The sequence below is a fragment of the Leucoraja erinacea genome, chromosome 30 (genome assembly GCF_028641065.1).
Source record: "Leucoraja erinacea ecotype New England chromosome 30, Leri_hhj_1, whole genome shotgun sequence".
NCBI classification, from domain to species: domain Eukaryota; kingdom Metazoa; phylum Chordata; class Chondrichthyes; order Rajiformes; family Rajidae; genus Leucoraja; species Leucoraja erinaceus.
The window spans coordinates 19,930,643-19,958,020 of NC_073406.1; the positions used below are offsets into that span (position 1 = coordinate 19,930,643).

The following is a 27,378-nucleotide window of genomic DNA, read 5'->3' on the forward strand; positions in this document are numbered from 1 at the left end:
CCTGTTTCCGCACTGCATCTCTAAACTAAACTAAACAAAATTAAATTATTTGGTGGGGGAGAAGAGGGAAAGACTGGGGAGTACATGGTCCTTGCCTGGCGGAGAACCTGCACCTGAGGAAGGGACATCAGCAGCACTGGTGGGAAAGGGGCCATTATCGGGCCAGAAACGATGGAGGTGGAGAGACTAGGAACACGTTGCAGACAGGACACAATAGTCATAATAGCTGCGGAAGTCCACGGGCTTTCGGAGGTTGCTTATCTACCCTGCAAAATGGAGGTGGAGAAGACAAGAATGGGAAGAGAAGAGTCAGATAGGGAGGGTGGGATTTGGCTGCAAGCTCCCGAGTTGCGAGGAGCAGCAGAGAGAACACTCTCCGTACTACATCTAATTGCCCTTGAGAAAGATTGAACAGTGAGACTCTGCTTGGCTATAAAATCTGAGTTGTCATAAAGCCTTGTTATAATGATATAGCGTCGCCAAAAATATTAATTTGACACAAGGTGTGTTGCAACTAAAATAAAGGGCTGAGCAAGGGAGAGTTTTACGGCCTGGAAGTCTCATTATCTAGCTCAGTGATTTTTATAATATTGTTTATTGTCTGCACCAACACAGCATGTACTATGAACTTCACAGGGCGGGTTGTTTGGGAAGAATATTATTGGGAGATGAACAGCAGTTTGCAATGCAGTCATTTTACACACTCTTCAGTGCATTAGTTGCCTCACACAGGATTATGCTGGGATCGCTCATTCGGAGTTTGTGAGACACTTGTGCAGGAACAGCTGAAACTGTTGATACTCGGTAATGTGTAGGAATTACTGGTTTAGACCGAAGACAGACACAAAATGCTGGAGTAACTCAGTGGGGCAGGCAGCATCCCTGGAGAGAAGGAATGGGTCACGTTTCAGGTCGAGACCCTTCTTCAGACTGTCAGAAGGGTCTTGTAGGGAATGGAGCTATTTGGATCATGTGTAGGTAGATGGAGATTTGTTTAACTTGGCATCATGTCCGGCACAGACATTGTGGGCTGAAGGGCCTGTTCCTGTGCTGTACTCTTCTATGTTATATGAAGAATGAGGTGCAATCACCAAAAATGAATGACAGGAGAATTATCCGATCATCTCCAATTTGGCTAACCATAGTGTTGTCAAGGTGTGTAACCGTTTACAAACTTTAGTTTAGTTTAGAGATACAGCATGGAAACTGGTCCTTCAGCCCACTGAGTCCGTGCCGTCCAGCGATCACCCTGTACACACTAGGCACAATTTCCAGAAGCTAATCAAACTACCAACTCGCACGTCCTTGGGTTATGGGAGGAAACTGGAGCACTCGGAGCAAACCCATGCAGTCACAGGGAGAACGTGCAAACTCCACACAAACCGCACCCGTAGTCAGGATTGAACTCTGGTCTCTGACACTGTAAGGCAGCAACTCTACCGCTGCACCACTGGTGACTCTTCATCCTACCAATATTTCCCTAATTCTCCTATCACTGCAAATCCGGAAGTTGCGGCGCTGTTAACAGCTGCGGCTCGCCTGCAGTCCGTCTGTCTTTACTTTTTGTTGTTGTTTTTTTTGTCTTGTTTTGGCTAAGTTTTAGTTTATTAGGTTGTGTTGGGGGGGGGGTGAAACATGTGTTTTTGTCTCTCCCTTCGGGGGAATGCAACTTTTTCTTGTCGTATCCCCCTTCTCTGCCTCCGTCTGCCTGAATGACAATAAAGGAATCAAATTCAAATTCAAAATCAAAATTTACTTCATTCCACAGGAGGCCCCAACTGTTAAGTTTATCTTATTATCTCTTGTCAGCATTTGTCAAGATAGAACTGATAGAAATATATTAAAAAATGAAAGGCGGAGATAGGGTAGACAGTCAGAATCTTTTATCAAGGACTAGAGGGCATAGCTGTAAGGTAAGAGGGGTAAAGTTTAGAGGGTGTGTGTGCAGGACAAGTTTTTTTTATACAGAGGGTGTTGAGGGCTTGTAACGCACGGGTATGGGTGGTGGTGATGGAGGCAGATACCATAATGCCATTGAAAAGATTTTTAGACAGGCACATGGATATGCAAATAACGGAGGGATACGGATTATGTGCAGACATATGAAAATAGTTTATCTTGACATCCGGATATTGTGGGCCGAATGGCCTGTTCCTGTGCTGTACTGTTGTATATTTTAACTTCAACCACAGAAAACAAAGGCAGTAGGATCGCCACAACCTGAAGGTTCCCATCAAATTCACATAACATTTTAATCTAGGAATAGATAGCAGTTATTCACTTTTTCTCTCTACCCCGACTCTGGGACCTACCTTGGGAAAGGTTAGACACAAAGTGCTGGAGCAAGTCAGTGGGTCAGAAAGCATCTCTGGAGAAAAGGAATAGGTGACGTTTCAGGTCTGAACTGAAGAACTGTAGAAGGCTCTCAACCCGAAACGTCACCTACTCCTTTTCTCGAGAGATGCTTTCTGACCTGAGATACTCCAGCACTGTGTGTCTAACCAGCATCTGCAGTCCCTTCCTGCCCATTTATTTCAAGTCAAGTCAAGTCAAGTTTATTTGTCACATACACATACGAGATGTGCAGTGAAATGAAAGTGGCAATGCTCGCGGACTTTTGTGCAAAAGACAAACAACAAAACAACCAAACAAATTATAAACACAATCATAACACACATATTCTTTTACATAATAAATAATGGAAGGAAAAACGTTCTGTAGAGTTAGTCCCTGGTGAGATAGGCGTTTACAGTCCGAATTGCCTCTGGGAAGAAACTCCTTCTCAACCTCTCCATTCTCACCGCATGGCAACGGAGGCATTTGCCTGACCGTAGCAGCTGGAACAGTCCGTTGCAGGGGTGGAAGGGGTCTCCCATGATTTTATTTGCTCTGGAGTTGCACCTCCTGTTGTATAGTTCCTGCAGGGGGGTGAGTGAAGTTCCCATAGTGCGTTCGGCCGAACGCACTACTCTCTGCAGAGCCTTTTCACTGTTGGTGGGTTTCGAACCTGAAACTCCTGCCCCCAACGCACTGTGGGAGCGCCGTCTCCAGGAGAACCACTGGCGGTTCAAGAATCACCGATCACCACCGCCGTCTGAAGAGCGCTTAGGGGCGGGCAATAAACGCTTGCCCTCCCTCCTGATGCTCGCTGCTGTAACTTAATAAAACACTCAGCCCTCGTGCAAACGCCAGGGAGGAATAATGAAAATTACAAGAGCTTTTTTTTCACATCACTTACCAAACTCGGAGAATTGATAACGGCAACGTTGTACCCATACTGGAATGAAGACCCAAACACGGATACTAGAGTCGCCAACCCCAGCACAAGCGTCAAACGCTGCAGAAAAGTAGAGTCACCTTGTCATTAAACCCTATATTTTGAGGGTACAGCAATAAACAATAAAGCAAACATTGGAACGATAAAAGTGGCTTTTTTTTGCAAGGCCGTGTAATTTATTTTAATTCTTTAAATTTTTATCAGGTTTATGATCTGCAGTACTGCTAGCTTCCGTGTGCAAGTGGAATTATACGAGAAAATTATGATTTGTTTCACTGGTGACGAGTGGATTGTTGATAGTTTTTGTCAGTGAACTGAAGACTGCCATGTTTTAAATATGCAAATGTATTCATACTGACATCACTGGCATTACCAGCCTTTATTGCTCGTACCTTGAACATAGAACAGGCCCTTCGGCCCATAAAGTCCATGCTTCTTCTTCTACTTATCGAGTCTACACAGAAGATTAGAAACTGCCCAGCCAGAGCTGAACACATGTCTCGGCATCTGCACACAATGGTGTCTATCTTGTTGCTTCTTGTTGCTTCTTGTGGAAAGATCCGGTGGGCGGCGCAACTCTCATCAGCAGCGGCCTCTGCAGTCTGTCCGCGTTTTATTATTTTCTGTCTATGTTTTTATGTAGTTTTTGTTATTTTTTTGTTGGGGTGTGTGTGTGTGGGGGGTGGGGGTGGGGGGTGGGGGGGGGGGGGGGGAACTTTTTAAATCTCTCCCTGCACGGGAGACCCGATCTTTTCCCTCGTCGGGTTTCCGTTATCGTTGGGGCTGCAACGAGGAGCGGCCTCCAACAGGAAGAGACCGGTGACTCTGGTGCTACGACTCACCATCACCGTCGCGGGGCTGGCCGAGTCCGGAGCGGGTGGAGCGGTGGAGGAGCGCTGCTGCTGCTGCTGCTGCAGCCCGACCGGAGAGTCGGAGGCTTCAACGGCAGGTCTGTGGACGGCGGCACCGGGAGCCCGCGGGTCCCTGGAGGGAGACCGCTTTTCAGGGCTCTCGCAACGGCGACTTCCCCCGCCCGAGTTGCGGGGTTGGAGAGCTCCTGGAGCGGGGCCTACATCACTGCCCCGCGCGGCTTGGAATGGCCGCGGGACTCTGCGAGCGCACGCCGGGGGCTCTAACACCAAGAACCCGGTGTGCGACCTCGCACCACCCGGCGTGGCTTTAATCGCCATCGCCAGCCAGCCGGGGGCTTTGACTTTGACTCTGACATCGGGGGGGGGGAGAGTGCAGTGGAGAGATAAGTTTATTTGGCCTTCCATCACAGCAATGTGATGGATGTTTATGTAAATTATGTTGTGTCTTGGGTCTATTTGTTTGTAATGTATGGCTGCAGAAACGGCATTTCGTTTGGACCTCAAGGGGTCCAAATGACAATTAAATGTATCTTGGAAACAGGGCCGCTCTTTCCTTGGCCCCCAAGTCCATGCTGAACATGATGAGGGTTCAACTAATCTCATCTGCCTAAATTTGATCCGTATCTCACCAGGAGCCTCCCTTCCATTGACTCCCATTTACACCTCATTCCAGCCCATCTTCTTCCTGCCCACCTTGATGTCTATCTACGCTAATCTCGTTTGTCCGCATAGTGCACGGTGACGGAGGCGCAGCGGTAGAGTTACAGCGAATGCAGCGCCGGAGACCCGGGTTCGATCCCAACTACGGATGCTGTCTGTACGGAGTTTGTACGTTCTCAATGTGACATGCATGGGTTTTCTCCGAGATCTTCGGTTTCCTCCCACCCTCCAAAGATGTACAGGTTTGTAGGTTAATTGGTTTGGTAAATGTAAAAATTGCCCCCAGTGTGTGTAGGATAGTGTTAATATGCGGGGATCGCTGGTCGGCTCGGACCCGGTGGGCTGAAGGGCCTGTTTCCGCGCTGTATCCCTAAACTAAACTTAAATCCTTGTGCACTTTTCCTATACAAGTTCCTGTCCAAACACTTTTTAAATGCTTGCAATTGTGTCTGTGACAGTTAATTCAAGATATTCACCCCTTCTGTCTCCTTTAAATTTCTCCCCTCGTACCTTAAACTTGTGTCCTCTTGTTCCTCTTGGTATAAAAGTAAATTGTCACTAGTGTGTGTGTAGGATAGTGTGAATGTGCGGGGATCGCTGGTCGGAGCGGACTCGATGGGCCGAAGGGCCTGTTTCCACGTTGTAACTCTAAACTAAACTAAACTAAAATGCCTTCTTCACTACCCTATGCCGTTACATTCAGGGTGCTGTCGACTTAAATCCCAAGGTCTCTCTGAACATCAACACTTCTATGATCCTTGCCAGTTACTCTACACATCATACCAGAATTTGACTTCCCAAAGTGCTATACCTCACACTTGTCTGGATCAAATCACATTTGCCACACACCGCCCCACATCTATCTGACCGACATTCCACAGTGTCGTCAGGCAACCTTGTTTGATAGCTATTCCACCAATTTCCACGACATCTGGCTGTCGGAGGAGAGAGTGGACGCTGGCACGCTTTAGCTGCCGCTGCTCTCTCTTCACATCGTGTTTTTTTTGATTTTTTGATTTTGTGTCTTTGGAGCGATTTCAATCTTTAATTTGTGTATTGATGATGTCCTTATTATTTATTTTTCTCCGACTATGTTTTTTTCTCTCTTCTGTTTAATCTTTGTAAGGTGACCTTGAGATTTGAAAGGCGCCCGAAAATAAAATTTATTATTATTATTATCTGCATGCTTACTAATTAAGCCACTTAAATTCTCATTTATACACGCTACAAACATCAAAGGTCCCAGCAACAATCACCATTTGTTACCAACTTCCCAGTTGGAAAATCCCACATCTATCTTCACCCTGTCTCCAAATTTGCACCCAGTTTTCCCAACATATTTTGTACCTTAATCTTCTGGATTAGTTTAGAACTCATTTACTCAAGCTTGAGTAGTTTGATTCTTTACCTCATGGACCTGTTTACCAAAATCCATTTAATGAGAATCTTTTGTAATCATAAGTCAATGTGAGTATGACACTCAAGTCACCAGGGGGTCTACAGCATGCACAGAAGCTCCATGTCACTTGGTTGCTTTTCTAGTATGGTCCATAATCTGAAGAAGTGTCCCCACCCAAAAGGTCACCTATCCATCCCTCCACAAACGCTGCCTGACCTGCTGAGTTCCTCCAGCACTTTGTGTTTTACTCAAGATTTCTGCATCTGCTGTTTCTTGTGTTTCCATTAGTCAACAATTTATTTTGTTTTCTCTTTTCTTTGATTAAAACTGTTTAACCCATTTGACTGACATCCACTATAAACCCACTGACTCCCATGGCTATCTGGATTACACTTCTTCCAACCCTGCTTCCTGTAAGGACACTTCCAATTCCTCCGTCTACGCCGCATCTGCACCCAGGATGAGGTGTTCCACACCAGGGCATCTGAGATGTCCTCATTCTTCAGGGAAAGGGGGTTCCCCTCTTCTACCATAGACGAGGCTCTCACCAGGGTCTCTTCTATACCTCATGACTCTGCTCTCATTCCCCATCTCCCCCACTCGTAACAAGGGCAGAGTCCTCACCTTCCACCCTACCAGCCATCACATACAACAAATAATCCTCCGACATTTTCACCACCTCCAATGTGATCCCACCACTTGCCATATCTTCCCATCTCCTCCCCTGTCTGCTTTCCACAGAGACTGCTCCCTCCGTAACTTCAATTCGTCCCTTCCCACCCGAACCACCCCCTCTCCGGGCACTTCCCCTTGCAACCGCAAGAAATGCTACACTTGTCGCTTTACTTCCCCCCTTGACTCCATTCAAGGACCCAAGCAGTCTTTCCACGTGCGGCAGAAATTCACTGCACTTCCCCCAACCTCATCTATTGTATCCGCTGCTCTAGATGCCAGCTGCTCTACATTGGTGAGACCAAGCGTAGGCTTGGCGATCGCTTCGCCGAACACCTCCGCTTGGTTCCCGATAACCAACCTGATCTCCCGGTGGCTCAGCACTTCAACTCCCCCTCCATTCCGAAGAAGAAGTCTGAAGAAGGTTTTCAACCTGAAACGTTGCCTATTTCCTTCGCTCCATAGACGCTGCCTCACCAGCTGAGTGTCTCCAGCATTTTTGTCTGACCCATTTGGCTGCTGGTTTTCTTGTTCACAAACATTGAAAGCTAACTATTAGTTGAATAAGGAATGTGCCTTATATCTATTACAAATCTGAATTGTGTTTGGATTCAGATCCATGGTTACCCTCTACCACACCAGCACCTTGCCCACCTGTCCGATCTTCAGATGCAAATCTAGCTGCCGTGTTTTGCCCATCATAGCAAAAGCAGATCATTTTCCTTCTTCAATCTGCGCAATCGCACACCAGCGGAGACAGTCACATTTACAAGGAAGCACACATAAATACACACATGCACACATAAAACACTTAGGGTGGCACAGTGGTAGAGCTGCTGCCTCACAGCGTCAGAGACTTGATTTTGATGTACTCCGACACAAACACAGACAAACTCTCATAGACATGCACAGATATAGACACACAACACACACACAAACACATACACACACATGCATGCATATATGCATGCACAAACACATGCGCACACATATACACACATGCATACAGATCCGCACTGAAACACAGAGTTATGTGTGTGTCTGTCATATGTATACGGACACACGCATGCACACAATCACATATTCCCACACACATATAGGCACACATACTCATTAGGACTCACACACATGCAATAACACTGTTCGTGGGACATCAATCAATCACTTCAAGCATATTTGGACAGGTACATGGATGGGAATAGTTTGAATGAAAATGGGCCTTGTGGGCAAATGGGTCTCACTTAGATGGGGCAACTTGGTTGTCATGGACGTTGAGCCGAAGGGTCTACTTCCATTCTGAATGACATTATGAGTCTATGATAGACACAAAAGCTGGAGTAACTCAGTGGGTCAGAGAGCATCTCTGGAGAAAAAGAATAGGTGATATTTCGGGTCGAGACCCTTCTTCAGACTCTATGAGGTGCCTATCTGTTTCATTGAGGGTTGTGCTGTTGATAAGGTTTCCTTGGATCGTTGACAAGATCCAAAAGGTAAATATCATCAGATCCAAGGCAAGTTGGGAACTTGCATGCAAACCAGGCTTAGCTCTTAGCCCTTATTCCCTTCGCCCTGAATCAAGGGATATGAAGAAAAAGCCGGAACGGGGTACTGATTTTGGATGATCAGCCATGATCATATTGAATGGCTCGAAGGGCCGAATGGCCTACTCCTGCACCTATTTTCTATGTTTCTATGTAACAGGAGGGCACAACGAAATGTTGCAAATTGTCGCATTCCACGATGTAGGAATCTGCGCTGAGGGACAGCAGCTCAGTGCAGCCACCACTGTGGGGAAATACCCGCCTGCTCATGCCCGCTAAATGTTGGAACCGTGCAAAATCCTCGTGGACTTGTTCACAGGGATGGGTGAAAAAGAAAAATTGATATGTTGCACAGTGTAAATCATGTGAGTACATGGAACGATGTGCCTTGTGTTATGAATGTGACGTTCGCTACCCTCTGTTGTATATTTGCAAGTTATTGTTAAAGGAAACAGCACCAAGAATGTGCTTTGTTAGATTTGAGATGCTTTGGGAGCTCCTGTGCTGGGTTTGATGATAGAATGACATTAGGATATCGCCACAATGTCGTTCCATGCATCGACACATGCACAGTATTGATCCAGGAAATTCCAGTGTAACTGGCCCAGTGCAATACCGCTTTACATTTAACCATGAGCTCTTCAGAGGCCCTTTGCGGCCTGCGGCCTACACCAACCTGAAGCCGCGGTCTCCGGTGGGGAAGCACCGATTCAGGACTTACCTGGACTTGTACCTTGTCTACTCATCTGGACGCCCGCAGTGGCGGCTGCGGAGGGTTGAGGTCCCGACCACGGGGGAAAATGGAGGTGGACTGGCCAAATTTTGTGCCTTCCTCCACAGTGATGAATGTTGTGGTGGATGTTTATGTTACATTTTTATTGTGTTTTTGTGTGTTCTTTTTCATTGTACCGCTGCTGGCAAATTCATTTCACTTGCACTTTATGTGCTAGTGACGAATAAAACTGATTGTGATTGTTGTGTATCGCAATGGAATCATGTACAACATTCTTCATTTTGCACTTGCTCAGAGAATGTTAAATCCCCAACACATTCCTGCTCTGATCAAGGGGCATTGACCTGAACGATCACCTCCTTCAGATGCTGCCCAACTTGCTAAGTGTTTCCAGGATATCTGTTTTTACTTTTAGATTTCCAGCGCCCACTATGATTTGTTTTTTCACAATACAGGTGGGTGCAATACCAATCCCAGGCAAGGCATAGCGAAACCATTAGACTGTCCCTGAAGAACAATGAAGACAGGAGGTAGAAAATGACCAATAGACGATAGAACTCACCCCCTTCCTTGCTCCAGATGCATCAAATGCTTCTGTACTTTGCTGATTCTCCACAATTTCCTGATTTCTGTCAGCATCCTGCTTCTCCGCAGGCTCCTGATTCTCCATAGCTTCCCGATTCACCACAGCCTCCTGTGAAGTGAAGTGTCTTGACAGTTAATACCTTGCACTTTGAACGTGTTATCTGGGAGACTGCATGATTACCTGTTGATATGTAAAATTGGTTCCAGGAACTAAAAGAACATCACAATGATTACATTTTAGCAACAGCTCTGTAAAAATTCCTTTCACTGACATAGAGTTACATGAAACGGGAAAGAATCATCGAGTCATACAGCACGGAAACTGATCCTTCAGCTGATTTCAACCATGCCGACCAAGATGACCTAAGCTAGTTCCATTTGCTCATGTTTGGCCCGTATCCATTTAAACCTTTTCTATCCATACACCTGTCCCAGTGTATTTTATATGCTAATATCTCTGCCAGGACCCCAACAATTTCATCCCTTGCTTCCATATCAGCCTAGAATACAATTGACCAAGCCCCGAGGATATACACATCTTCAAGTCCATCAAGACTGCTAGTTTGGAATGTTGTGTGCAGTTATGGTTGCCCCATCGCCGGAAGCAGGTGGAAGCATTGGATAAAGTGCAGAAGAGGTTTTCCAGAATGTTGCCTGGATTCGAGGGTGTTAACAATAAGAAGAGGTTGGACAAACTTAGATAGTTTTTTCTGGAGTATCGGAGACTAAGGGGAGTCCTGACAGAAGTGTATAATAGTGTCAGAAGCGGTGAAAGGGTAGACAGTCAGAACCTTTCTCACCAGGGTAGAAGGGCCAAACAATTGAGGGCTTGGCTTTAAAGTGAGAGGAGCAAGGTTTAAAGGGACTGTATGGGTCAAGGGTTTTTTATACACATGGTGTATGCCTGGTGGGTGCCTGAACATGCTGTCGGGGCTGGTGGTGGAGGCAGATATGGTTGTGGCATTTATAAGGCTTTTGGACAGTCCCATGGATATGCAGAGAATGGATGGACATGGATCACATTCAGGCAGAGTAGATTAATTTAACTTGACATCATGTTCGGCCAGGACATTGTGGCTGAGAACTATTTCTCTGCTGCACTTTTCTATGTCCACCTCCTCTTTCATAATATTGACATGTTTCAGAACATCACTGTTCTCTTCCCGGGCTTCCATGATCTTTTCCATAGTAAATACTTTGATCCATAGATGAGAAGTATTCATGTAAGTCCATGCCCATCTCCCGTGTTTAGTTTAGTTTCGAGATACAATGCGGAAACAGGCTCTTCGGCCCACCGAGTCCACACTGACCAGCAATCACCCCGCACAATATCCTACGCACAGCAGGGACAATTTACACATACACCAAGCGAATTAACCTACAAACCTATATGTCTTTGGAGCGGGGGAGGAAACCGAAGATCTCGGAGAAAATCCACGGGGAGAACGTACAAACTCCGTACAGACAGCGCTCGTAGATTTGACCAAGTATTAATGACGCCGCGTTCCTTTGAATAAAATTCACGGCAGAATTTCTTAAAACTTACCGTCATTGAGCGCTGTCATTAAGAGTGAATGAGAATCGTCCAGGAGTGCTTCCTCCCAGATAAATGTTTCTGGATCGTATGCACTGAGTGTTTTTGTTCTCAAGCAGGCTGCCCGAGATCGGCACCACAAGTCTGACGTTTCGAAGAAGTGGTTGGACAAGTCAGCAGAAGGCAGCTGTCTGATTGAAGGTGTGGTGGACTACAAAGCCAGGACTGGCCGGGAGTACAACTGGCTTTAAATCTGATGATTCGGGTAAAGATTTCAGCTGGGAAGAAGTGATTGCGGCTCTGCCTTTGTTGTGTTCACTGAATCATTCTCGTGTTTGTAGAAGGGGCAGTTATATTGAGTTTGGAGAAGTACCTTGCTACTGCTACTGTCATTGCTAAGTGCTTTGAGCGGCTGATCTTGGCTCACCTCAAAGCCTGCCTCCCCCCCACACTGGACCCCCATCAGTTTGCCTACCAGACCAACAGGTCTACAGAGGACGCCATATCGGCGGCCCTACACTCTGCCCTGACCCACCTGGACAGCAATAACACCTACATCAGGATGCTGTTCATTGATTTCAGCTCCGCCTTTAACACTGTCATCCCCGCCAGCTTGATCACCAAACTCAGCGGACTTGGCATCTCCACCTCCCTCTGCAATTGGACACTGGATTTCCTCACCAACAGACCGCAGTCTGTTAGGGTCAACAACCTCACCTCCTCCACTATAACACTGAACACCGGCGTGCCTCAGGGCTGTGTGCTCAGCCCTCTCCTCTACTCCCTCTTCACCCATGACTGCATCCCTAAGAATGGCTCCAACGCCATCATTAAATTTGCCGATGACACCACGGTGGTAGGACTGATCAGTGACAACGACGAGTCAGCCTACAGGGAGGAGGTCCAGCACCTGACAACCTGGTGTGCCAACAATAACCTCGTCCTCAACTCCAAGAAGACGAAGGAAATTATTGTTGACTTCAGGAAGAACAGAGGGGGCAGACATACCCCCATCCATATAAACGGGACTGAGGTGGAGCGCGTCTCCAACTACAAATTCCTCGGGGTACACATCTCGGAGGATCTGTCCTGGTCCCTCAACACCTCCAAGCTGATCAAAAAGGCGCAGCAGCGCCTTTACTTCCTGAGGAGGCTCAAGAAAGCTCACCTGTCCCCCCAGATCCTGACCAACTTTTACCGCTGTACCATCGAAAGCATCCTGACCACCTGCTTCACGGTATGGTACAGCAGTTGCACCGTAGCGGACAGGAAGGCACTACAATGGGTGGTGAAAACCGCTCAGTACATCATCGGTGCCCCGCTCCCTGCCATGGATGCCCTCCACCGAAAACGGTGTCTGAGACGGGCCGGGAAGATCATTAAAGACCCCTCCCACCCCAACCATGGACTGTTTGCCCTCCTCCCATCAGGGAGGCGGTACAGGAGCCTCAGGTCACGTACCAGGAGGATGAGGAACAGCTTCTACAATAATACCATCACATTGCTGAACTCGGAGTCCCGCCGATAGATTTCTCCAGTCTCTCCGTCCACATTGTTTGATTATTGTTTGATTATTCTGTATTTTTATTTTTATTTCTATATTGCACTACACTACAGACTGACGCTAAACTGCATTTTGTTGTACCCATACTTGCATTTGTGCAATGACATTAAAGTTGAATTGAATACTGGAGGAGGTATTTAGCAGTATCAAGCTTTTAAAATTGTGAATGAAAGCAGTAAAGGGTGAACATTGAATTCTCCCAATTTTGCTAGCCCTTGCTGTCTCCTCCCCTTCCTTAAACCTCAAGCTGTCTCATACCATCCCCCCGCCCTTGGGCTCCTCCTCCTCCCCTTTTTCCTTCCTTCTCCCCCCCACCCCCCCATCAGTCTGAAGAAGGGTTTCGGCCCGAAACGTCACCTATTTCCTTCACTCCATAGATGCTGCTGCACCCGCTGAGTTTCTCCAGCATTTTTGTGTAACCTTCGATCTTCCTGCATCTGCAGTTCCTTCTTGAACACAAAGGGTGTCCTTGGCCTTGACTGTGTGAAGTTTAGCAAGTGTGCATTTGTAACGTACCAATCTGTTTACATTCTGGAAACTGCTGTTTCATGTTGTACTTATAATGCAGAGACCGAACTTACTATGACTGTATGCACGTAAATATATTTATTTATTGCTCATATTCTATGTCGCTCTTCTGGGTGAGATGCTAACTGCATTTTGTTGTCTCTGTACTGTACACTGCACAATGACAATAAAGTTTGAATCGGAATTGGAATTGGAATCTGAATCTGAATCTGATTCTGTGATAATGGGTGCTATAGAAAGTGGCCTGATTCCATGGCAGAATTGTTTCCACAGCAGCCTAAAACACTTCAGCCTCTTAGCCCTGTGATCAGCTGTTTCAAGTTTCGTTCTGCTGTTGGACTGAAACCAGCTCTTTATCTTTTCGTTTCACGGTGCCTGCTGCTTTGGTGGCAGGCACACCATCACGTTTACATTGCCAGTTAACCACTGATTTCTTTTCAAGTGGTTCAGTGCAAAGTCTGCCTTTTAAAAACTGGCATCGTTGCCAAAAGTGACTTGCTGCGTGAAAATGGGCATTTGTAAAAATAAACCCCAGTGTCCTCTGAGCTTCTAGTATCGTATTAGCATTTCAATGCTGCGTGTGCTTCAGCATGGGCCATCCATTAGTTAGATTGCAGCGGAACATAGTATTAAATCACAAGCGTCTGCAATGCTGCAGATCTTGAGCAAAAAAAATAAACTGCTGGAGGAATATTGAGCCACACCATTTAGTGAAACCACCTAACAAAGGGATGCTTTAACGAGGCGAATAGTCACTTCCTGACTAACTGACTCTTTTTAACTTGCCGCAGAGTGCAATGGTTACCCGTTTTCAATTGCACAAATGCATGTCGAGTCAAGAATGTATAATTGTCATGTGTTCCCACAACAGAACAATTAAATTATTATTTGCAGCTGCATAACAGGCATGTAAACACAATACTCATAGATAGTATGGGGACATATGAGAAACGACTAAATTCGATAACTTAATAACCCTAATACTAGCGCAAAAAAGCCCAGGGTGCCCCATCGAATCTTATCAATCGTTTGCTAATCGTGAGACTACATCCAACTGCTGTCTGGTGCATTGATTGTATTGCTAGATATGAACTGTTTTGGCAAAACATTTAAAATGAATGTACCTGAATGTTATACTGTTTAGTTTGGAGATACAGTGCAGATAGTCCACTGAGTTTGCACCGACCAGCGACACCCCGCACATTAACGCTATCCGACGCACCCGGAGGACAATTTACAATTTTACCAGAGCCAATCGGCCTACAAACCTGGATGTCTTTGAAGTGCGGGGAGGAAACCGTAGACCCCGGAGAAAACCCACATCGGTCACGAGGAGACCGTACAAAAACTGTGCACTCAGCACCCGTAGTCACAATTGGACCCGAGTCTCTGGCCCTATAAGGCAGCAACTCTACCGCTGTGCCACCATACTGCCCGCACTGTTGAAGTGACTTGCTACTTGTGTGTGACAGCCTTGCTGCCAGTTTCAGTGGGTTAATCCATTAGGTACTGCGTTTAAGAAGGAACTGCAGATGCTGGAAAATCAAAGGTAGACAAAAGTGCTGGAGAAACTCAGCGGGTGAGGCAGCATCTATGGAGCGAAGGAAATGGGCAACGTTTCGGGCCGAAACCCTTCTTCAGACTGATGTAAGGTGGGGCTGAGGGAGAGCTGAGAAGGGGAGGAGACAGCAATGGCTACCGGAAATTGGAGAAGTCAATGTTCATGCCGCTAGGCTGCAGACTGCCCAAGCGGAATATGAGGTGCTGCTCCTCCAATTTCCGGTGATGCTCACTCTGGTCATGGAGGATGCCCAGGACAGGAAGGTCGGATTCAGAATGGGAGGGGAGAGTTGAAGTGCTGAGCCACAGGGAGATCAGGTTGGTTAATGTGGACCGAGCGGTGGTGTTCGACAAAACGATCGCCAAGCCCACGCTTGGTCTCACAGCTGACATCTAGAGCAGCGGATGCAATAGATGAGGTTGGAGGAGATGCAGGTGAACCTCTGTCGCACCTGGAACGACTGCTTGGGACCTTGAATGGAGTCGAGGGGGGAGGTACAAGATACAAGATACAAGATAAATTTAATTGTCACGTGTGCCAGATGGCACAGTGAAATGAATTCTCATACAGCCATACAATAAAAATAAACAGGACTCAACACACTATAGAATTCAACACAAAACATCCCCACACAGCAGAACCAAAGTTTCCCACTGTGTGGGAAGGCACCAAAGTCAGTCTTCTTCCTCTACTGTTCCCCGTGGTCAGGGTCTCCCCAAGCCCTCCGCAGTTGCAGCTACGGGCGGCCCGATGTCCAGGGCCGCTCGCCGGGATGATACCAGTCCGACGTCGGGGCTGCGGGACGTCCTCAGCGGCGTGGACACCAGAGTCGGCCCCCTCCTACCGGAGTCGGCGGCTTCCAAAGTCCGCAGGCCGCGCCGGGTGGAGACTGCTGCTGTAGGCCCTCTACAAGGCGCCCCAGGACTCCTCGGTGTTGTTCAGCGCCGCCCGCGTTGGAAGGTCTCCGCACCAGAGCTCCACGATGTTGGAGCAACAGCCCAACGCTCCGGAGGTCCAAACGGCGACCCTGGTAGGCATCGCCCGCTCCGCGTTGACTCCACGCTGCGCCGCCGCTGTAGCAGCCCTGGTCCGGATCCCGGTCCCCGGCAGGAAAGGCCGCTCCGATCCAGCTGGTAGGCCGCGAGGTGGGGGGGCGAGGACGCGACTCGGAGAAATAGTCGCGTCCCCGCCAGGAAGAGACTGAGAGACGGTTTCCCCCTTACCCTGCCCCTCCCCCCACATAGAAAAGTAAAAGTTTCCCCCTAAAACAGACTTTAGACTAACTAAAAATAATAAAAAAGATAGAAATGACATACAGGCTGTAGGTAGAGGCTGCTGCCAGGGCAGCGCCCCTAGTGGATATTCAACAAGTGTAGCATCTCTTGCGGTTGCAAGGGAAAGTGCCCGGGGAGGGGGTGGTGTGGGAGAATATATTGGAATATATATATTCAAATATATTCAAGTATTCCGCCTGTCTTCCTCTTGCAAAAACGGAATGCATTAATAGCATGTCTCAATCTCGTTGGGTTAGTTCACCTCATCAACTGCAACTCTCCAAAATGCAGCTTTCTTTACTCCAGAATTTAGTGTCTACCTTTAAAATAAATCCGTGGTCCGCTGAAGAACAACATGATAGACCACTCTGGAAGTTTTGCTGTACACTTCATACTGTAGAACACATCATAATACACCTTGAGTGAATTAATGGGGTTAGATTATTTTTTTTAATCTGTTGTCTAGAATTAATCGATACCCACCCTATGCACCCTATATCAGATTTAAATCGGAATTCCGATTTTTTTTTTTCCTATTTGTCAATTTTTTTGTGCCCGATTATTTGGGCGACCAATCAACCGCTGTCTCTAGGAGGGTTGCGTCCAATCACCGACCAGCTTTCCATAAAATTCCCGTCCAATCAACAAATCGGTCTCCTCCTGTCCAATCAGCCGCTGTCTCCAAGGGCATTGTGTCCAATCACATAATGCAGTTTAATGGTAATTAGCAGCTACGGTAAAGGTTGAAAGCCAATGGAGCTACTGACAGTCAAACGGGAGCAGGAGAGATTCACACAGTGTATAATCCACAGCACCTTAGTGTACAATTTCATGATATATACTAAATAACAGGGCTGACAGACCTTGGCTGGGAACCTGGGGCTCACCAAAATTGTTCCCAATTGTGCCCCGCACCTCCTAAGGCCGGCCCTGCCTTAGCGTACCCCTAGTTACTAAAACCCATTTCCATCACTGCTTCTTTGTCCTGGCCAGGGTATCACTATCCCTCGTTCTCTAATCCTGAGAGCCTTGCCCGTCATGTTTAGGTTTAGGTTTATTATTGTCACGTGCACTTGGTTTTGGATGCTATCCAATCTGACCAGGTAAATACAATCAAGCCAAACTCAAGTACAAAGGACACAGCAAAGAGGAAGATACAGAGTGCAGAATATAGTTCTTAGCATTGTAGTGCAACAGTTTCCATAGACAAAGTCCAATGTCCGCAGTGGGGTTGAGGTGAATCAAATAGTATGTCAGCTTGTGGAAGGACCATTCAGAAGCCTGATAACAGCGGGGGGATGAATCTGTTCCTGAGTCTGGTGGTGCGCGCTTTCAAGCTTCTGTACCTTTTGACCATTGGGAGCAGGGTTAAGAAAGAATGACCCCAGGGTCAGGGTGGGACAGATCTTTAATTATGTTTAAGAAGGAACTGCTGGAAAATCGAAGGTACACAAAAATGCTGGAGAAACTCAGCGGGTGCAGCAACATCTATGGAGCGAAGGAAATAGGCAACGTTTCGGGCCGAAACCCGGAAGGGTTTCGTCCCGAAACGTTGCCTATTTCCTTCGCTCCATAGATGCTGCTGCACCCACTGAGTTTCTCCAGCATTTTTGTGTACCTTTAACCATATAACCATATAACAATTACAGCACGGAAACAGGCCATCTCGGCCCTACAAGTCCGTGCCGAACAACTTTTTTTCCCCTTAGTCCCACCTGCCTGCACTCATACCATAACCCTCCATTCCCTTCTCATCCATATGCCTATCCAATTTATTTTTAAATGATGCCAATGAACCTGCCTCCACCACTTCCACTGGAAGCTCATTCCACACCGCTACCACTCTCTGTGTATAGAAGTTCCCCCTCATATTACCCCTAAACTTCTGTCCCTTAATTCTGAAGTCATGTCCTACAATGATTATGATTGATTGTTGATTATGTTGATTGTTTTTCTAAGGCAGCATAAAAGTGTAGATGGCGTCAATGGCGGGGTGTGTGGATGTTGGGCATGCACCTCTCTATCTCACGTTACAAAGCCTCCCCACTTGCCAGACACCCCGTTACATGTAAACAGCCCCTTACATTCAAACCTTTGCAAGTCCCTGTCTAATGCCATCAAAATTCGTCTTGCCCCGATCGAGGGCCTTAACTTGTCACCCACTGCTATCATTTTCCAAAACCATTTTCAAACTAATAGAATTTAATCGAGCAGAGTCGACGACCTTTGGGGTGGCACGGCGGCGCAGCAGTAGAGTTGCTGCCTTACAGCACCAGAGACCAGGGTTCGAACCTGACCTCGGGTGCTGTCTGTACGGAGTTTGCACGTTCTCCCCGTGAGTTGCGTGGGTTTTTTTTTTTTCCGGGGGCTCCGGATTCCTCCACTCACCAAAGGTTTGTAGGATAATTGGCTTCGGCAAAAATTATAAACTGAGAGAATGAATGGCCTGTAAGACAGTGCCAGTGAATGGGGATCGCTGGTCGGTGCGGACTCGGAGGGCCAAAGGGCCTGTTCCCACTCGGTATCTCTAAACTAAACTGTGCTAAAATGATGGTCCCTGGTCTCAAAATCCTCCCTATTAACACTCCAAACATTTATCTTGCCTCATTGTACAAAAGGAGGTTAAGTGTTGTCCTCCCTCTGGTACTGCTTGAAGAAACATTACTGAACACATTTAACACATTTTACTCCACCCAAGCCTTTTGCACTCTCACAGTCCCAGTCAATACAAGGAAAGTTTAAAAATCACCTCCTATTCCCTTCCTCTGTGGGGCTATCTGTACTCTCCCAACATATTTTCTCCTCTAATAGCCACCGACTATTGGGGGCAGCTATTACAATCCCTTCAATGTGATCACACTCTTCGTTCTAGGTTTTAACCATATTTTCTAACTGGACATTCCCCCCAAGGAATGTTTTTCCCAAATACTGCTGTGATGTTCTTCCTCATCAAGAATGCAAACCCTCTCCTCTCTTACCTCCATCATGCCTGCAGCATCTGTACTCCAGTATATTGAGCTGCCAGCCTTTCCCCCAGCTAGGTTTTTGTGATAGCTATGATATCACAATCCCATGTGCCTGTAAAATACCCTGAGCTCATATGCCTGACCTGGCAGGCCTTTTGCCTTAAATAAAATAGTGCATCCATCCAGACCATTCTCTCTCTCCCTGTCCTGCCCAATCGGTTACAAGTGTTAAAGAAAACTTTAAAACGCACCACGAGGATTGGATCAGGCAATCAAGGCTATACTTTATTTTTAAGAGCATCAACTACAACGGCCATTGGGATCAGTCAAACGAGACTGTTCATCAAACAAAGGTTCATGTGATCTTTCATATTTTTTTTTAAATTTTTTGTTGTTTGTTTTCACTATTAACCACAACAGATCTCACATGGATGCTCCAGCATTCCTAGTTCTCAGAGTGTTCCAACAACAGCTGTTAAGGATGGCACAGTGGAGCAGCGGTAGAGTTGCTGCCTTACAGCGCCAGAGACCCGGGTTGGATCCTGACTACGGGCACCGTCTGTAGGTTCTCCCCGTGGCCGCGTGGGTTTTCTCCGGTGCTCCAGTTCCTCCCACACTCCAGAGACGTGCAGGTTTGTAGATTAATTGACTTCAGTAACGTTGTCCCTAGTGTGTAGGATAGAACTAGTGTACGGGTGATCGCTGGTCAGTGTGGACCCGGAGGGCAATGCTCCCTCTAAGCTGTGCACCTGTGCGTGCGCACACACGGGGACAGGGAGGAGGAGAGACAGGGGGAGAGGTGGAGGAGAGAGGGGGGAGGAGGGAGAGGGAGAGAGATGGAGGAGAGAGGGGGAAGGGGACGACTTGTTACAGTGTTAAAATAAAGAACCATTTCATTTGAAAAACAAGGCATTCAAGTATCTGCATATCATAGACACTACAATGTAACCTAAAATTTAGTAACCAATAATTATACAGTGTTATACAGTGTATAATTTAAACTTATTTGTAAAAATTGCATAATCATATTGACATTATTGTATAGATACTAAGATCTATTTCAAATTCTGTAGCTGGCGTTGAGTTCTTATTGAAATAAATTTTGATTCATCGTGTCAAATTCAAAGGATGCAAAGGGTGTGAAGTGCAAAAGAACTGCAAGCTGGTTTAAAGTTGAATGGCTTCACGAAATAGTGAAAACTGCTGCACCAAAAGCTCATGAGGTCACAACAATTCAGTGCACACACATTTGTAAGCATAAAAAATTGCACAATACAAGATTTCTGCGCTCACAAACTACTAAAAATTCGAGGGAACATTGTCGGTGGGCCGAAGGGCCTGTTTCCACACTGTATCTCTAAAATCTAAAGTAAAGTCTAAAGTCGAACAGCTATAACTCATGTACCTCAGGTAAACACAGGCGTGCGTTCAGTGTTTTCTTTCAAAACTAACTCACAAGGCAGCTAAACAAGGTGGGATCTCCCTGTCGGTTTGCTCCTCAGCCTGGCCAAGATGGTCATTCGCTGGTCTAGGCACGGTTAGCCGATGGTCACACCACAGTCAACTACTTGCCCCTCTTCCGGGCCTGCGTCCGTGCCCGCGTGTCCCTGGAGAGAGAACACACTGTGTCCACTGGGACTGGGGTACCTTCTGTGAACACTGGTCACCACGGGAGGTCAAGGGTGTTATTGCTAACGTTGACGATATTTTACTTTGATGACTGTTGGTTTGTAAACTGCCAACATGGCAGTTTTTGATCGTGTTACTATTCTGTATTTTTCTTTTCTTTGAATGAAAGTATTTTGTATTAAAAAAAGGCAGCTAATGTCCTGTTACCTTTTGACCTCATTCCCCCCATTTTCTTATTCTTTTAGTGTAAAAGATTATTATTTGACTCTAACCAGCTTTAATTTCTATAGATATCTCAACTCTCCTATCTGCCGCTCTTCAATGTTATGTCACGTAGCTAAAACAGAGAGGTTGAAACGGTGTTTCTTCCCACAGGCCGTCAGGACTGTAAACTCCGATCTCACCAGGCCGTAAATACCGTTGAGTCTTTTATTTTAATGTAAATACTGGTTCTGTTCTGTTCTGTTGTTTTGCACAATCCCACAAGCATTGCCACTTTCATTTCACTGTACATCTTGTATGTGTATGTGACCAATATAGTTGACTTGACTTGACCTTCATTCGTTATCAGGCTCTAGAGTTTTTAATTGCATTGCCTGTTCATATCTCTTTCTCATTATAGAGTTATTTTGGAAAATCGCTGTTCCTTATCTTCTCAAGGCCCTTCTGCCAAGCCGTGAAGTTACTTTCACCTCTGCCCCGACCAGGTGTCAATGATGTGACCATTTTCACTGCACTCCTTTATTCTCCTGGCTCCAGTATTTCGCTCTGTCTGTCTCTAGCTAGTAACATCCTCCCAAAGCCTATCGGGACACTTGACGTCCAGTCCAAGGCTATACTTGGAAGTGGAAAATATTTCGGAAACCCATTTGTACAAGAATACAAGAAAATGACTGTATCTCGGCACAAGCGACAATGATAAAACAAATTTTATGACCTGCGTGGGTTTTCTCCGAGATCTTCGGTTTCTTCCCACACTCCAAAGACGTACAGGTATGTAGGTTAATTGGCTTGGTAAATGTAAAAGTTGTCCCTAGTGTGCGTAGGATACTGTTAATATGTGGGGATCGCTGGTCGGCATGGTCCCAGTGGGCCGAAGGGCCTGTTTCCGTGCTGTATCTCTAAACTAACTGGCCAACTGGAACACTGGAAGTTCACCTGATTTCCCACATTCTGCTGGAGGTGTACGCTGTCTCTAAACCAAGCCCACAGAGGAATGTGAAAGTTCTTACCTTACCCCTGCTCTGCGTCTTCATTGAAGCCTGTCGAGACAAGGCCTCACCACTTCCACCTTTAGCTCACAATGCCCACTCCCAAAATGGCTGCTCAGTTGGATCCTGTCTCCTTTTTATAAGCTCCTAGGGGAAGTACGAGACACTACTTAGAATCTTTGAGAGATTTTAAATTCTCTGCTGCTCCTACTGGCTACAAAGTCCCTAAAACCAAAGCCTGAGCACTTGCTCCTCAAATGTAGTATCTCAACTCACAACAGCTACTCTCAAAATGGCTGCCCCAAAACAATCTTTGCAATTTGAACATTACACAGCCTTTCATTGTATTTTAGTAGATTAGAACATGTGATAAAAAAATAATCCAATTACAATCAGTAAAATAATTGATACCACATGGATTTTATACAAAGGAACGTTGACAGTGCATTTCAACTTCTGGGCTTTTTAAATGCTGCACATCCAGAGAAGGCATGGATTTTTCAGGAAAATGCTGACAAATTCCAATGGAACAACGAGGGGAAGAGCTTGCTGCAGCTATAGCAATTTTTGTCTTGCTGCCTGACTTCAAAACAAGCACTGAATCATTTTGTTTCTGGAGAGAAGGAATGGGTGACGTTTCGGGTTGAGACCCTTCTTCATACCGTAAAGTCACCCATTCCTTCTCTCCAGAGATGCTGCCTGTCCCACTGAGTTACTCCAGCATTTTGTGTCTATCTTCGATTGAAGGAACTGCAGATGCTGGCTTAAACCGAAGATAGACACAAAATGCTGGAATAACTCAGCGGGACAGGAGGCATCTCTGGGGAGAAGGAATGGGTGATGTTTCGGGTCAAGACCCTTCTTCAGACTTCAGACTTGTCTGAACAAGCGGCTCGACCTGAAACGTCGCTCATTCCTTCTCTCCAGAGATGCTGTCTGTCCCGCTAAGTAACAGGTAGGGGCAGTTTCACTTTTACCATGGAGAGAGGAGAAGAATATCTTCAAAATCGGTATAGAGTCATAGTCATAGAGTGATACTATGTGGAAACAGGCCCTTCGACCCAACCTCCCCACACCAGCCAACATGTCCCATTTACACTAGTCCCACCTGCCTGCATTTGATCCATATCCCCTTCAAACCTGTCCTATCCATGTACCTGTCTAACTGCTTCTTAAACTTTGGGACAGTCCCAGCCTCAACTACCTCCTCTGGCAGCTTGTTCCATACACCCACCAACCTTTGTGTGAAAAAGTTACCCCTCAGATTCCTATTAAATCTTTTCCCCTTCACCTTAAATCTATGTCCTCCGGTCCTCGATTCACCTACTCTGGGCAAGAGACTCTATGCATCTACCCGATCTATTCCTCTCATGATTTTATACACCCCACCCCTCATCCTCCTGCGCTCCAGGGAATAGAGACACAGCCTACTCAACCTCACACCCTGTACTCCAGGCAACATCCTCGTAAATCTTCTCGTTACCCTTTCCAGCTTGACAACGTCTTTCCTATAACATGCTGCCCAGAACTGAACACAATACTCTAAATACTGACCAGATTTTGCACTTCGTCTTTTTTTATAAACCAATAATCTACAGTTCGTGTCCACATTTCACAAGCAAAGTGTACTTTCACGCTCACCACTAATGGGACTTAAATTTTTCTTTGCAATTCAAATTTTTCTTTTAGTTACGTGAATTTAAATTGCTTAGCCAACATGTCGGATTTGACTTAATGCCTTGGGTCAATAGTCCAAATCTTTGGCTGTTATCGGTCATAAGGTTATAAGGATTAGGAGTAGAATTAGGCCATTCGGCCCATTGGGCCCTTCTGAATAAGGATTTGTTATCTTGAAAGGTAAATGAAGAGTCAGTCTCATTTGATCATAGTACAGCAATAATATTACTGCCAAAATGTAGGTTGCCAGAAAATGCTGGTGTGGCAATGCTGGGGTTATCTGTCGACTGATTAAATTGTCTTTAGTTGATGATTTGCCTGGTTGCTGCAGTCGCAATGACAGTCAGAGCTTTTTTTTCTTCCTTTAACCCTGCACACACCAACCAAACATCCACCAAGACCGCCTGACCCTCTGAGAGTTTGAAGAAGGCTCCCGACCCAAAACGCCACCCGCCATCCCTTCCGCAGATGCTGCCTGACCCGCTGAGATCCTCCAGCACTTTGTTTTAGCTCAAGATTCCAGCATCTGCAGTGTCTGGTGTCACTTCTTGATCTTCCCTCCGCGAGACATTCATCTTACACGAACAAAAGGACGGAATGGTGGAGGTTTTCCAGACGGCCTACGATGGCTAAAATGGGACCTACCTTCAATTTGACTGAAACTAGAGAGCATCAAGTGGAAAGAATGAAAGGAAATAAAAAGCTTTGAATCAAGTGTAGAAACTCCTGCAATTTATTTATGTTAAATCCATTAAAGTTAATGACCACCCAAAACATTGCCTGTCCCTTCCCTCCACAGATGCTGACTATCCTTAATCATTGACTGACTATCCAAATAGTTATCTATCATATCCCTCAGAGTCCTCTCCAGCAACTTGGCCCACCACTGTTGTTAGACTCACTAATACTATCTCAAAGCCTCTCAAATGTCACTATCGTCCGTGACTCCACCATTACCCCTGGCAACGTGTTCCAGGCACTCACCACTCTGTGTAAAAAAACTTTACACATAATGTGGTGGGTGCATGGAACGAGCTGCTGGAGGAGATGGTTAAGGCAGGAACTACTGCAATGTTTAAGAAACATTTAGACAGGTACATGGATAGGACAGGTTTAGAGGGATATGAGCCAAACACAGGCAGGTGGAACAGGTGCGAGGTGTTGAATATTGGGAAGGCAAACCAAGGCAGAACCTTCGCAGTGAATGGCAGAGCCCTGATGAATGGTGTAGAGCAGATAGATCTAGGTGTTCAAGTACCTAATTCCCTGAATGTGGCATAATTAAGTGGCCCTCAAGTCCAGACAACAACCTCGTAAATCTTCTCTGCACTCTTTCCAGCTTAATGACATCCTTCCTGTCACAGAGTTACCAATACTGAACACAGTACTCCAAATGCAGCCTCACTAACGTCTTGTATAACTAACATCACGTCTCAACTTCTCCACTCAATGCCCTGGCTGATGAAGGCAAATGTACCAAAAGTTTTCTTTACCACCTGCAAATTATGGGGGAATTATGTACCTACACTCCTTGAACCCTTGCTCTATAATAATACCCAGGGCCCTGCCATTCAGATAGGACAATGAAATTCTAACTTGCTGCAGAATAATAGAATATGTAAACATTGTAAACAACATGATAAACGAGAGAGAAAAAAAAGTTCAATGTGTATAGATACACATGCTCACAAGTACACACACACACACACACACACACACACACACACACACACACACACACACACACACACACACACACACACACACACACACACACACACACACACATATATATATATATATACTAGACCAAGTGCCGACCCGTTGGGGTCTGTTTCCCCAACGCGCGTTTGCGGGGGGAGGGGGGGGGGGGCTGGGCTGCGGCATCACACTCACGCTAACCACCCCTCGAACACACAGGTGGGGGGAGGGAGACGGGGTGGGGAGGGGGAGGGGAGGGAGGGAGGGGGGGAGGGAGGGGAGAGGGGGAGGAGGAAACGGGAGCGATTTGGAGGGAAGGGGGGTAGGGAGGGGGGTGGGGGAGAGAGGGAAGTGGGTGGAAGAGGGAAGGGGGAGGGGAGGGGGAGGGGTGAGGAGGGAGATGGAGAAGGGGAGGGAGGGGGAGAGGGGGAGGGAGGAGAGAGGGGAAAATAGTGGGGAGGAAGAGTGGAAGGGGAGGGGTAGGGACAGTCCACCTGTTCCCCATTCCCTATCACCCCCAGTCCTCTCTCTATTCCCACACGTGGTGACGCTCTTCGACACAGGCTATCACCCTGGTGCAAAGGCATATGTAAGAGAGTGGGGTGGGGGAAGGGGAGAGAGGGAGGAGGATTCCCACAGGGGGGGGGGAGGAGGGGTGGGGGGGGAAGGAGGAGGGAGCGAGGGAAGAGTGGGATGGGAGGGGGAGAGGGGTAGGAGGGAGAGGGGGGGATGGGGGGGGGGGAGGATAAGAGTGCGGAAGAGGGGCAGAGAGGGGTGGGGGAGTGGTGGAAGAGGCAGATGGGTATGGGGGAGAGAGGGGGTTGGGGGTTGGCGTGGGGGTTGGGGGGGGGGGGGAGGAGGGAGGGGGGGTGAGAGAGGGGAAAGAGCATGGGGGAAGGGGAGAGAGGGAGGGGAGGATGGAGGGGAGGGAGGAGAGGGGTGGGGTAAGGGGGAGAGAGAGAGGGGAAGAGAGGGGGAAGAGGGAGGGTTAGGGGCGGGGGGGGAGATGGAGGGGGGTGGGGGAGAGAGGGAAGGGGGTGGGGGAGAGTGAGAAGAGGGGAGGGAGGGGAGAGGGGGGGGAAGAGGAAATGGGAGAGATTTGGGGGGAGAGGGGGCGAGTGTGAGAGGGGGGGGGATGGGAAGGGGAGGAGAGTGGGGAGTGGGAGGAGAGTGGGGAGGGCAGGAATGGGGGGAGAGGGTAGGGGTAGTGGGGTGGGAGAGGGGGTAGTGGGGAGTGGGGAGAGAGGGGAAGGGGGGGTGGGGGGGGAGATGGGGGTGTGAAGAGAGGTGGGAGGGAGGGGATGGGAGGGGAGGGGAGGAGGGGGGGGGGGGGAGGGAGGAGGGGAGAGGGGTGAGGAGAGAGGGGAGATGGAGATGGAGAGGGGGGAGAGAGGGGGGAAGGGGAGGATGAGAGGGGGGGGTGGGGGAGAGTGGGAAGGGGAGAGAGGGAGGAGGAGGGAGGAGGGGGAGTAGTGAAGGGGGAGGAGGGGAAAAGAGTGTGGAGGGAGGGGGAGAGTGGTAGGGGGGCGGGGGAAGAGTGGGGAAGGGGGGAGGGGGTGGGGGGAGAGAGGGGAAATAGGGGGGAGGGAGAGTGGAAGGGGAAGGGGTAGAGACAGTCCATCTGTTCCCCATTCCCTATCACCCCCAATCCTCTTTCTCTATTCCCACACACGTGATGACGCGCTTCAACACAGGCTGCGGGGGGGGGGGGGGGGGGGGAGGGGCTGGGGCTGCTACAAAGGCGTATGTAAATGGATCCATTCTGATTGGACATCTGTGAGCATTGGGCATTGTGACATCACACGATTGAACGTTCACCAACATTCTATGGGTGAGCAGCCGTTTTTTATTTTAAGTTTAGGGAAGGGGAGGGGGGAGGGGAAAAGGATTTTATTAAAAATGTGTACATAAACACGACAAAATGTAATCAGGAGTGGATACTTGGAATGAAAAGTGAAATCTCTACCGAAATGGAAAAAATCTCGGCGGTTCTG

At 47.4% G+C, this 27,378-nt stretch overlaps 1 protein-coding gene across 3 annotated transcripts in view; it reads right to left on the reverse strand.

Moving 5' to 3' along the window:
* LOC129711725 (solute carrier family 2, facilitated glucose transporter member 5-like) overlaps positions 1-22,189 on the reverse strand; it is a 47,366-nt gene extending 25,177 nt beyond the window's left edge. For 2 of the 3 annotated variants that reach the window (XM_055659611.1, XM_055659609.1), the window contains exons 1-3: positions 22,028-22,189; positions 9,717-9,848; positions 3,239-3,337 (exon numbers count right to left, since the gene is read on the reverse strand). In XM_055659611.1, coding sequence (XP_055515586.1) covers positions 3,239-3,337; positions 9,717-9,848; positions 22,028-22,051 — 255 coding nt within the window. In that variant the 5' untranslated portion in view covers positions 22,052-22,189. Of the gene's footprint in view, positions 1-3,238; positions 3,338-9,716; positions 9,849-11,285; positions 11,471-22,027 lie in introns of those variants that run through there. The other variant, XM_055659610.1, reaches the window with a different exon arrangement.
* Between the last annotated feature and the right edge of the window lie 5,189 nt (positions 22,190-27,378).